This window comes from Notothenia rossii (genome assembly GCF_949606895.1).
Source record: "Notothenia rossii genome assembly, chromosome: 5".
Classification (NCBI taxonomy): domain Eukaryota; kingdom Metazoa; phylum Chordata; class Actinopteri; order Perciformes; family Nototheniidae; genus Notothenia; species Notothenia rossii.
The window spans coordinates 5,746,297-5,759,905 of record NC_136903.1 but is presented as its reverse complement, the minus strand read 5'-3'; the positions used below and the strand labels follow the sequence as shown (position 1 = coordinate 5,759,905).

Here is a 13,609-nt window from a genome sequence, read left to right as displayed (position 1 = left end):
TACATGCACACAAACCTATAACACACTAAAGGAAAGGGAAAACCCCCCAAAAAGTATAACAGGACCCTTTCAAATCTTCTTCAATCACAGTCAGATATCATGTTGACAAACATCATAAACATATATGTTGTGAGAGGTCGTGGGTCGGATCAGATCCCATCCTCTTCGTCTCTTTGTGAAGCCGCCCTGAGGAAAACCTCTTCCTGTTGTGGTTCCTGTTTGGGCTTCTGAGGAGCTGCAGTTATTCTAACAATGTTGGCTGATGTGTTCATGAAACAGCCAGAGACTCATAAATCCAAGCAGACCAAAAGGAACGTGTGCGGTAAATCCACTCAACAGGTAGAACAGTCAGATACAGCAGCAATAATAACGTGGCTTATATGGTTATAAATTGTTGTGAAAATAAAATGGTGTTAATTTGAGTGTTGAATAAATGTAGTGAATATGTGGCTAAAACTGTAGTGGAGTAGAAGTAAAAAGGTATAAAATGTAAATACTCAAGTATATTACAATTATGTCTCAAGTATGTGGTACTCGAGTTAATATACTTAACTATTTTCCAGTGTGCATTTACTCGAGTACTGAACTTAATTTTGAGAGACTTGTACTTCAATGAGTATTTCATTTTGTTTTGCTTTGTACTTTTACTCCACCACAATTCAGAGGCAAATGGTTTACTGCACTTTTACCAGCTTGATAACACTTTAATGATCAATAATTATAAAACATATCATATATATTATTCTGAAATGGACCAATCTGCACAATGACTACTTTTACTGTCGCTACTTTAACTATATTTTGATGAGAATATTTTTCTACTTTCACTTGAGTCACATTTTGAATGCAGGACTTTTACTGTAACAGAGAATTCCTACACTCTGGTACTTCTACTTTTACTCAAGTACAACATCTGAGTACTTCTACTTTTACTCAAATACAAGATTTGAGTAATTCAACTTTTACTCAAGCACAAGGATCTGAGTACTTCTTCCACCTCTTTCCATCAGTGTAAATAAGGCAGCCTGCTGGTTTTCATGCTTCATCACATGGAGAGGCTTTGTGTATTCATCACAGGGACTCGTGGGTGTCCCTGGCTAATGCCTGGAGGCTGGTGCTCCACAGTAGCGGCAGTCATCTCCTGAGTGTCCCGGTGCAGTGACTCTGACTCTGACTGGGCTTGTTCCACGGCCCCCCGCGGCGCTGCTTTCCATACGGGGCGGGGTGCCACTCAGTGCGGCGCACAGAGCACCGTCACAGCAGCTCTCCTGCACCGACAGCCCGGCAACATGGGTCTGGAGAAGGAAAACATGGATACCAGTGTGTTTATGGACGACGACGAGTTCAACAGATCCATAGAGCCCATTCTGAAGAAGGGGAAGCTGTACGAAGCGGAACTGGACCGAGATCCGAACGATATTAACGCTCGGCTGAAGGTAAACTATCATCAATGTGCGGGCTTAGAAAGTGAAACTTAGTGACAAAGTAGCGATTGCCAAGATTATGTTTCTACATTAACTTACTAATGAGGTCATATTGTATCTAACACACTCGGTTATGTGCAGCTTGAACACCTGGAAGTCGCGTAAAACCATCATACAGCCATGGTAGTTTTTTTAGCTCACTGTGTGTGCCACTGTGTGATCTGACAGGTTGGTTTTGAAGATGTCATCGCGGAGCCCATCTCCACACACAGCTTCGACAAAGTGTGGATAGGAAGCCACGCCGTGTTTGAGCTGGTGAAATTCATGCTCTACCGGCTGCTGACCACTCTGCTGGCCGTGCCCATGGCGTTCATCCTCGGCCTGGTGTTCGCGGTGCTCAGCTGCATCCACATCTGGTAGGAGAAGCTCCTCGAAACCTGCAGCTTTCTGATAAGTGTGATGTTTCTGTGGATCTTCTGGCACAGTGCCCAATGTTTTTATAAGTTATTATAGTTTTTAGGCTTCATTTCTTCCCCAAAATAGTATACAAACAAATCATAATAGAGTGATGGCAGCATAAGCAAAACCTATACATATAATAGCATTGCAAGAGTCCTCTCCAGCTGATGTTCAGGTGTATATCAGTATGTAGTGTCTCTACTTTAAAGTGTCCTCTCCTGCTGATGTTCAGGTGTATATCAGTATGTAGTGTCTCTACTTTAAAGAGTCCTCTCCTGCTGATGTTCAGGTGTATATCAGTATGTAGTGTCTCTGCTTTAAAGAGTCCTCTCCTGCTGATGTTCAGGTGTATATCAGTATGTAGTGTCTCTGCTTTAAAGAGTCCTCTCCTGCTGATGTTCAGGTGTATATCAGTATGTAGTGTCTCTGCTTTAAAGAGTCCTCTCCTGCTGATGTTCAGGTGTATATCAGTATGTAGTGTCTCTGCTTTAAAGAGTCCTCTCCTGCTGATGTTCAGGTGTATATCAGTATGTAGTGTCTCTAATTTAAAGAGTCCTCTCCTGCTGATGTTCAGGTGTATATCAGTATGTAGTGTCTCTACTTTAAAGAGTCCTCTCCTGCTGATGTTCAGGTGTATATCAGTATGTAGTGTCTCTACTTTAAAGAGTCCCCTCCTAGTGTCTCTACTGGGACATGTCTCCATGCTTTAATGTTGAAAAAGCTCTTTATTGTTCTCATACTGCCTGTGCTGCAGCACCTCTTTTCACCCTCTGTCTGAAACCAGAGCCCAGTCTGCTCTGATTGGTTAGCTGGCCAGCTCTGTTGTGATTGGTCAACCGCTTAGAGATGTCCCGCCCCTTAGCCTATCACATGCAACAATGTGTTTGAGCGATATATCACAAGTGTTACATAATGATGTCACTATGTTCCAGAAGTAAACAAAGGAGTCCCATTTGAGGAAAACCCCAAAAAGAGTAGGGCCTCTTTAAATTACGACCCAAATATGAATGTCGTTGAACAACCAGCAAGACACAGCAACATCTAGTTAATGTTGTCGTTTAATGACATCTTGTTAAATGCTCCCGAGCACTGGATACAAAAAATGCAAAGAGAAGAGAAAAGGGATCTACAACTTCCTGACTTGTTACGGAGACACAACACTCTTTGAAATACAATTAGAGTCAAATCCAACCCGGTCTCACAGTCTGCGTACAAATTACACGACTTCGCAAAGACGTCCAATATAGATACGCAGAAGTCCGATTTTGCGTGCATATGATTCGCTGATATTGCACCTCAAACATTAAAACAAAGAGCTCTGTGGCTTCAGGCTTGATCGCCGTTCCAATGACAGCTGTAATGGTTGCGGTGCAATAAACGACACAGCAGCTTATTGGGTTATGGTTAGGGTTAAATAAATGGCAAAGATATGTAGAAAATAAACGCATTTAAGATACGTTCATAACAAACGCAACGTGGGAGTATCATATGCACGCCAAATCAGACTTCTGCGTATCTATTGCACGCCTTTGCAAAGTCGTGTCATTTGTACGCAGACTGAAGAGAGTGGGCTGGGCAAATCATAACACTTAAAAACCCTGTTTTGCGTTTTTCAGAGTCTGTGGGAACATTACAGAAACTCTAATTGACTTGTCCCCAGGGGCCTCTGCTAATACCAGCAAAGTTGTGGTGGCTCTTCTCTCAAAAGTGAAATACGTGGTATGGCGTTGAAACATTTAGTCAGCCTCTTGTTTCTATACCTTTATTTTTGGATAATGATGTCATGCAAGGTAACCCAGGTGCCTGCAGATCATCCAATACATGCTTCTATATTCCCCACCATGCAAAGCCCAAAGAGTCCCTTTTCTTAACACTCAGTGAAACAACATGTGTACCCCTGCGCTCTATGGAAAGTTGGGAGGAATTTAGAGTTCCAGTGGTAGTGGAAAATAAAAACGCCCCGTGGCCCTTTGCAGGATGGCTGGCATTCGAGCAGCAGCACAAACTTATTATTTAAAGACAGGAGTGGGACATTCTTCAGATGCAGAGAGAGAGAGCTGCAGAGTGCGACCTTTCACCTAGAGGTCACACGCTCGTGATGAGTTTAAAGGAGGAATGTTCTGCAGGTATTCATCAATAGAGCCTGAGTTGTGATGCTCAGATGTCAATACATGAGGAATGTGAGGAAGGGACTTCACACACTTCAAAAATATCCCAACACGTCTTTTTATTTATTTAATATATTGGAGCAAAGGTGATAAGCTGCTGGAATGTAACAATGGGATAGTTTCTCTTCTTGAACACCATCATAGAGACAGGACAATAACAGCAGGTGATTAGATCAAACTAATGCCAGATATGAATTTGAAACATTGTTAAGGAAAACGGTGCCCAATATTAATCGAAGGGTCATTTCAAACCCTCACGGCATAGAAAATGGTGTCTTAAAAAACTTAAATAGTCTTATCTGGGTCATGCTGTTTTAGCTTCAAGCTAGGTATTTTCCTTTTATCTAACTTATGATCTAAGACAAAGTTCAGATTTTGCCGAAACATACGTGTATTATCAAAACAGAAACATGTCAAGCGAGGGGTGCAGCAACCAGAAAATAGATGCTAAAAATAATCATGCATCCCATGATTGACTTTAGGAAAGAAAACACCCACTCTAACCATTTAAAGAGCCGTTTGTGATTCAAAGATATTGCTTTGAGGATATATGAGGGTTGACTTCACTCTGGATTTAATATTTGATCGTCAGCTGCGTTCTTTAGTAACCAAAGGATGCTTTAGATTGAAATCTTATTGAATTCCCAGGATAACAGTTACGTGTTATCATCTCAAATATTGCTGGAACTCAGTTGCCTTCCTTGTTGCAGTATAGCTTATAAGGTCAGGTAACAACAGTGGACCATTGATGGTGCTTCATCAGCCTCAAAATTAGAGATGTCCCGATCCGATCACGTGATCGGGGATCGGAGCCGATCACGTGATTTTCAAAAGATAGGAATCGAGAGAAAAAAAATCGGGGATCGGGATTTTTTTTTAAATACTTTTTTTAATTTTGTATTCAATGTTACAAAACAAAAATGACCATGTTCAAGTCTTAAAGTCATCCTGAGGCCTTAGTTTGGGTTTCAAATCACACAACATCATGTATGTGTTGCTTCTTTGGGGCTTGTTTTCATAGACCTGGTTGCTTATTTCTCTCAAATCTGGCAACAGAGTGGGCGCAGTGTCTAATTGTAGCAGTAAGCTAACGAGTACTGATAAGCTTTATTTTGTTTTGATCCAATGCTGCACAACTTAACTGATCCAATGCTGCTGTGAAAGAAAGAAGCTATATCCATGTTGGATAGAATCTCCAATTTAAATAAAAAAATAACCTTAAGGGACAACTTGAATGCTTTTTTTCCTTTTTTCCCTCTTAATGCATTGCATAAAGATCGGATCGGGAAAAATCGGTATCGGCAAATTGTCAAAATCAAATGATCGGAATCGGATCGGGAGCAAAAAAAGGTGATCGGGACATCCCTACTCAAAATGCAAGCTTTAAGCTGCATTCACATCATACGTAGTACATGTGATGTCACCGTTGTAGGGCGACTGTGGCTGTGAGGGGGTGTGTTCGTCTTTCAACCAAAAGGTTGTTGGTTCGATCCCGGCCCGAGCAGTCAACTGTTCAGGTGTCCTTGTGTGTGAATGTTAGCTTCCTAGAGCTCTGCATGAAAGAGGTGTGATTGGGTGAATGACTCGTAGTATGTGAGGTGCTTTTGAGGGGTCAAAAAGACTGCATAGAGCACTTTATAAGTCCATTTACTATTTCTATGGAGAGCGAAATATTTCCCGAGCACTGCGCTCAAAGTTTAAAGTGTAATCATGTGTATGCAGCTAAACACAAGCAAGAAAAGTTCAATTACAGTCATTCAAATTCACATATAGCTTCTTCAGAGGGTTGACTTTCAAAGCATTACGTGAATTGGTTATTGATTTGAATTCCCGTGAAAAACCTCATGTGGTATCTTCTTTCAACTCTCACTTTACTACAACTATGCTTTTTCAACATTGATGGTACAAAATAAAAACCTGAAGAACAAGGTCTTCCTTCAAAAGAGTGAAGATTTAATCTAACGAAAGCAAGTTAAGTAAACTACTTGCCTCATTAGCTGCATGTGTTGAGAGTATCTTACCTCAGGGATCTCAGTGATTGGGATGTTATGTTCAATGTTTTAAATTGTGTCTGGATATTTGTCTGTTGATGTTGCACATGGAGCTGCTGTGATGCATGTCACATTTCAGACTTCATCTGACCATTAAAGTGTTATCGTATCAGCATCTGCTCTGAAGTGACCTTTGCCCCCTCTCTCCTGCAGGTTGTTGATGCCGGCGCTCCAGGGCTTCCTGATGCTGCTGCCCTCGCTGCAGGTGGTCTGGAGGAGTCTGACGGACATGTTCATCACGCCTCTCTTCCACAGCATGGGGAAGAGTCTGTCCTCCGTCAACGTGAAAACTACAGAGTACTGACGCCCCTCTGCCCCCCCCCCCATGGAGAGGAACTATAGGACAGACTGCAGTCAAGGAAAAAAGAGTGAACAAAGGTTCTAGTGGAAACCATGAGCTCTTTATAAAGTCAAATAAGAATAATGGGCAATAAGCAACACTTTGATCATTGCAGGTGCACGACTACTAGAAAGCTTGGCTAAATTTGGTTAAAAAATACATCTCAGTTTTGTCAAATTGTTTAATATACTGTATATTAGTCAAGACTTGATACATATTGAAATACAGTCTTTAAATTCTCTTAAAACTAGAGTCATACCTCAAATAGAAGTCCTTTCTTTAAAAGATGTCATCAAATTTAAGCCAATATTCCTTGATTTGATTAAACCTGCAAATCAACTATTCCACGCCTTAAGGATTAGTTAGTCACAAAACAAAAGCTTAATGAGTGTGACTCCGAATGACTTTATGGAAAGCTCATGAGCACACCCAAAAATGGACTTGTTTTGCTGATTGTGACCAAAAACAAATTCTTGTCATTCCAAACATTTTGTGGCTGATAGACGAGGAATGTGTGTGAGTCGTTGTTCAGGAAACTTACTGATAGATATATATATATATTTCTGCCTTTTCATATATTGTATATATTGCAAGTCATTCAGCTAGAAGTTGAATGTAATAAGTCTTAAGAGCAGAACGTATAAATATTAAAGATGTAGCTTGTTGCACATTTACTGTACGTCCACACGGCAGTGTTGCGTTGAAGCTTGCCGGTGGGCGTGTCTGAAACTCGACCAACAACCAATCACATTAATCTCCCGCCCCGGACACACAAGCACGCGGTTTGATTGGCTAGCGCTTGTACTGGCATATGGTTTGATTGGCTAGCGCTTGTACTGGCATATGGTTTGATTGGCTAGCGCTTGTACTGGCATATGGTTTGATTGGCTAGCGCTTGTACTGGCATATGATTTGATTGGCTAGCGCTTGTACTGGCATATGGTTTGATTGGCTAGCGCTTGTACTGGCATATGGTTTGATTGGCTAGCGCTTGTACTGGCATATGGTTTGATTGGCTAGCGCTTCCATCAACGCTTGAAAAGTTTGACTTTTCTCAACTTTCGAAGCGAGCAACGGAGGCAAAGCGACGCGATGGAACCACAATGCAGTGCGGCAAAGCGTGACATCACCCCATTCAAAGTGAATGGGAAGCGTCTCCGTTGAAGCACGCGACGCTGCCGTGTGGACGTACCGTTAAGGCTTATTTTGCTGTGTTGATGTCACTGTGCTTTGGCTAATATTGGGCAGTTATATCTTTATCATGGACTTTATGCAACATAGTTGTTTTTAACACTTGATTGAACTATGATCAAGAACAGGATCGGATATAATCGAAAAGAGAGTTTTTCTAAGTTATTATTTTTTGCCACAACCAATTCTTGATGTTTGCTGGTATCTGATATAAGAACTTGATTTGAGTGGCACGATGAACATCTCGTACTGTGTTTGGTCTGAGACTCTGGTACAGGAATATTTCATGTAGAGGCTGTTGTTATCTGCAGCGCTGCTAGAAAGTAGGCTGAGTTTTAGCACATTTCTACAGTTAGAAAGGATCAGACGGAAATATGTGTTTTTTTATACGTTTGATTTCAAGGTACAAACTTCCCCCTTTCTATTGGCCGTACAACAAGTTGATATCAAGACAATCTGAGTAAAGAATATGCAGCTGAGTGTAAATGAAATGCTTATTTGTCACAAGCAACCTCTGATAAACAGACACAAACAACATGTTGGAGAGTTTCTGTCATTCCTTTTTACTCCTGGCTCTTCTCTTAATGCTGGATGTGCTACTTTGATTATCAAACTTAAGATGTCAATGAACACAGGTGAAATGATCCCTGTTCTAAAATATAGTTAGCCTATGAGGCAATACGTTACTTTGAGCACATGAACTTGCTACTCAACATTACACTGCAAGCTAACCTGCTGAGCTTGTAGAAGATCGGACACAGCAGAAGTAAACACTGTCAAGTTATATGTATGGTTTCCAGCTGTGTTTTAATCCTTTAATGGATGTAAGGCTGATGACAAGCCTCAGAGAAAATTCGCGTTGTTCCCCTTAAATGCAATAGTGGAAAAATACAGGTGTGTGTTTGATGCTTTTTCTCCCCTTAGCAATACCATGTAGCTCTAAACAACCCCGGGTAAATAAATCATAAATCATACCTTAACTTGCCTCTGCCAGTAGAAAAACGCTACTTTAATTTGTTTGCATTATATGTTCTTGAATGCTTTGTGGATGTCCTCGTTTTGGAGCTGGAACAGCCTTTTGTCTTCATGACCAAAATAAAGACTTTTTTTTCTCCTCAAGGTTAATTTTTCTGTGTGTGTGGTTTTCTTCCTCTGTCACGGGAGATTCGTGTGGTCGGGGTTTTGCAGCTGAGTGCCAGAGAGGTCTCGTAAATCACTTTTCTGAGATTGCATTAGAGACTTTCCTACAGAGCTCTGGTTGGATGGAACATCACCTGAGGCAACGCAACATCTCCACCTCCAAACTGCACACAATATTCATCTACAGCAGCAACGTTATATAGGCCTATATATCAGCAGGACTTCATGTTTGAGCAGTGCTTTCATACGTCGACCACTTATTCTATTATTTACTACAACTATTATTCTTCTGCAATTCCCTTCAGCTATAAATACCTGCTATTATCTTAAATGGTGTTCAGTTGGGAAGGCACAGACGTCTTTTGTTCTCTTGAGCAGGTCAGGTGGGTGCACACCCTTTTTGACATCGCTTGTCTTTTTTAAATGAACAAACCCAGGTACGGCCCTTACGTTAACTTTACTACAGCTTAAAATAAAAATACAGCAATACGCAGTACACAGGCTGCCTGACGGCCCGTCCACACAGGCATGAGAAAAATCTTGATGCTGGGCGTGTCTGAAGCTTGGCGATTTTTTGCGAGCAACGCGACCAACAACCAATCACATGAATCTCCCGCCCCCGGCATACAAAGCAATAGCAATGTTAAAACTAAGTAAACTGGATATAAACTCCCCAAACAGGCAAAAAACTACCAGTTTCACCCACTGTCTCTGCCACCTCCCTCCATGCCTGGTTCCTCCGGTTTGTATCCCAGTAAATAGTTCTGGTCGTAAAGAACCGGGTGATTTGCTACCGTAATTTCTCGTTTGGAATATGAGGAAATGAACTGCGGTCTGGCTCTCCCAGCTTGCACGCGGTTTGATTGGCTAGCGCTTGCACTGGCGGGATTTGCATAAACGGGATTTGATTGGCTGATGCCGGCTTCGCAAGCATCGGGAGCATCAAAAGCTGAATATTGCTCAACTTTTGATGCTCGTGATGCTTGCAAAGCCATGCTCCGCTCCCCACAATGCAGTTCGGCGAAGATTAAAAATCTTCTACGTCACCCCATTCAAGTGAATGGGCGAAGCTTTTGAAGATTTTTTTCATGTCTGTGTGTGGACGGGCCGTTACGGTCAACCGAGGGCAACTGTCCCACACTTTATACATTTTAAATGTTACATATAATAGTATATAGTAATCGTGATTAACATTATTAACATCTTTAGTTGTACCAATACACAGCTGTAGGCTATATATTGTAAAAATGCATCACATTTTTAATTAGAGCGCTTTTGCAGGTTCTCAAAGCGCTTTTCAATATTACACATTACACATATTAGACATGTAAGAGTCATTACTGTGGACATTAACCGCACGAGCAAATTCGGGTGAAGTGTCTTGCCCGGGGACACGACGGCCTGACGCAGTGGCGGCCGAGGCGTGTTTCGAACTGGAGTTCACCAACGCCCCTTGATTTGATGATCAACGCTCTAAAGTACAATGCGCACATTTGTACTTCTTATGTTTGTTTAAATATCTGTAATTTATTTTATATTTTTTTACATTTATTTTATTTATTTTTATATTTATTTTATATTATTACTGCTTTTGTCCCATTACTTTAACCCATATTGCTGCTGCATACTTTTTTTATTCTAACCCCATTTCTTCCATAACAAACATATTTTGACCTAATAATGTTATTTTGCTACTTTCATACAGTGTGTTTGCTAACACTACTATTAGCCTTATGATATAAAATGACTGTGTCTGCGTTTCCTGACGTTGCACCAGGCAGTACGGTGACATTGCACCTTGTCACCCTACTGCCTGTTGCTTTGATATCAATAACACAGACACTCCCACTCTGATAAAGGGATTCCTGGCTAAACTTAGCATGTGTGATAGCGTTAGTAAATATGCATCTGGAGCAGCTGTTAACACGCCTTTCTGCTAACAGTTGGAATGGCTTGTCAATATTTAAAAATCCACTATATTGTTCATTTTCTAGTCATTTTTAAATGTGTATTCAGGTTGTAAGTTCAAATTGACCGACATAAGCAAACATATAACAAGAAATATGACCTCTACAGAGCCAAAGTGTGTCTAATAAGCTCAGACTGTGTTGATTTAGTCAGTGAACTACATTACTATGAAACTACATATATACCTGTAGCCAGAGGTGGAGGTGGGAAATCAAGTACTGTACTTAGATACTTGTACTTTACGTGAGTATTTCCATGTTGTGCTACTTTGTACTTCTACTTCTCTACAGTTCAGAGGTGACTGGTGTACTTTTACTCCACTCCATGTATTTAATACCTTTAGTTACTTTACAGATGTGGATGAATGATGTGAAACATAATCAAGTGTTAAATCAGACTTTAGTTCCACCTGGAGTAAATCCACAAGCTACCCTGCAGAATACAAAGTCCTTCAAACTAGCTGTACCTTTACCAGCTTTGAGAACACTTTCATGATCAATCATTATAAAACATATCATATCTATTATTCTGAAATGGACCAATCTGCAAAATGACTACTTTTACTGTCGCTACTTTCACTATATTTTGATGAGAATACTTTTCTACTTTTACTTGAGGAACCTTTTGAATGCAGGACTTTTACTGTAACAGAGTATTCCTACACTCTGGTACTTCTACTTTTACTCAAATACAAGATCTGAATACTTCTACTTTTACTCAAGTACAAGATCTGAGTACTTCTACTTTTACTCAAGTACAATATCTGAGTACTTCTACTTTTACTCAAGTACAAGATCTGAGTACTTCTACTTTTACTAAAGTACAAGATCTGAGTACTTCTAGTTTTACTTACGTACCAGATCTAAGTACTTCTCCCATCTCTGCCTGTCGTTACCCATCATCATAAGTCTGTGATAAATCAAGTCTATGTCTGCATTATGATATACAAACTTGTCGTTATCTTTGTGAGTTTATTCCACTCTTAAGCAACCAGTTTTTAGAGAGCGAGCATCACTTGGTCGATGTCAGAAAGGTCATTCTGACGTGAGAACGCCACATGTGCTGCAGCAGAATCAGCTGTTAAAAACCTCTTCTGTCAGTGCGCTGACACATTTGCAAGTTTTTGAGAGTCTAATAAACTTAAACTGCCTCAGAGTTTAGTTGAACGAGTTCCCACAGATCCTGTTCTGCTAAGGAACCAGGATTCAGGTTCTTTATAAAGAGAAAGGGGTTGGATGCCTCAGAAGAAGTCACATGACATCACTTCCTGTCCAACACAGTCTCACGGCATTTCGTGTTATAGTCATGAAATTAATCTATTGATTCGTGTTCACCAACACGATTTTCGATTTTTTTTTTTCGTGTCACACGGAACGATATTAAATACAATGTAAAACAAATTTGAAGGAAAAAGAGATTTAAAAAAATACAGATGTCAGTATTCTGAGGCTCTGAGCCATTTATTTTCCTCGCGGACGGCAAAAAAACTCAGACATTATACGATTTAAAATAAAAGGCTTAGGGTTAGATATTGAGTAAGAAAATGTTTTTATGAACCGCACAGCTTCCGGTCTTCCAAGACCCGACCGGACAAAAAGACGTGGTGCAGGCACGAAACATACTACCAATAGAAATACATTGCTTTTAAAATCATTCTGCGTGACACGAAAAAAATTGGGAAATCGTGTTGGTGAACACGAATCAATAGATTAAATTAATTTCGTGAGTGTAACACAAAATGCCGTGAGACGGGTTGTCCTGTCTCCTGTAGGTTGACTTTAACACTGAATGCTAATCTTTACTTTTCCTCAATTTGAATTGTTCATTTAGTTCTAAAAAATGATCTCATATTCGAGTAGTGTTTACAGAAGATGCTAATATGTGTCCCTCAGGCCAGAAACTGTGGTGCAGCGTGCTGTGACTCCGCAGAAGTATTTATTTGAAACAGGTTTTCATTTGGTTATTATATCTGTGTTCAGTGCCACACCTGGGAAGTTAAAGAACAAGTTACTGAGTATATGTTCATACTGTGCATAGCACCACGCTAACTTCACAAAGTGCTTCATTTCAAAACATTTAAAAAATACTAAGATTTACTGCACTCTTTCTTACTAAGTTGTTGCATCAAACCCAGCAGAATGAGTGATATCAAATGTTTCTCCATGTCTTAGTTTAGGCTTGAGGAGGAGATTAAAAAGCTCCAATCTCTTGTCTTCTTCCTCAGTGTGAAGGTTTCAGTGATCATTAAAACTCAACCTCTTCCTTACAGGGTGGGTTCAAGAGGAGAAGGCTGACAATCTCAAACAAAAGGTGTCATACCATTATGAAAGGTACAGCAGGTTTCCAAAGAAAAGGAGAGGCAACATAAAGTCTTAAGAGACTATCTACAAAAAAATGTAACCGCTGAGCATCCATCGAAATAAGCACCGTCCAAGTTGTTGAGTAATCCAGTTTATTGATTTACGATGAAAGATGGAATAAGGTGGTCGGTATTGTTATTGTTAGGATGAGTTGTTTACAGTAATGCCAGGATACTGTATGTGCTGTCAAGTGTGATCGACAGAAATGTAAAGATACCCGAACTCACCCCCGTCTCACACACAATTGCAAAAGAAAACATAGTATTTAAAAGTGTTACTGGAATCTTTAAACTCCCTAAGGACTCGAGACAAGACTTAACAAAACAACCTCTGAGCAAACGTGTCTTGCATGTGCGTATTGATCTTGCATAGAGACCATTCAAACTAAATTAATTGACAAAACTCTCTGTAATTTCAGCGCAGGTCCCAACAGACACACACCAAAGACATTTCTCCTCTCATATCCTCTGCTGAACACAGCTGAGTGTGTGAGCAGCTGTGACTCCAA

General features: G+C 40.4%; 1 protein-coding gene across 1 annotated transcript; it reads left to right on the top strand.

Annotated features, from left to right (window-relative positions):
- The first annotated feature begins 1,002 nt into the window (after positions 1-1,002).
- Positions 1,003-8,758, top strand: cav2 (caveolin 2). The gene is made up of 3 exons (XM_079680255.1): positions 1,003-1,436; positions 1,653-1,840; positions 6,256-8,758. The coding sequence occupies exons 1-3, from the start codon at positions 1,290-1,292 to the stop codon at positions 6,404-6,406; spliced, it is 486 nt and encodes a 161-aa protein (XP_079536381.1). The 5' UTR covers positions 1,003-1,289; the 3' UTR covers positions 6,407-8,758.
- Positions 8,759-13,609: the final 4,851 nt, after the last annotated feature.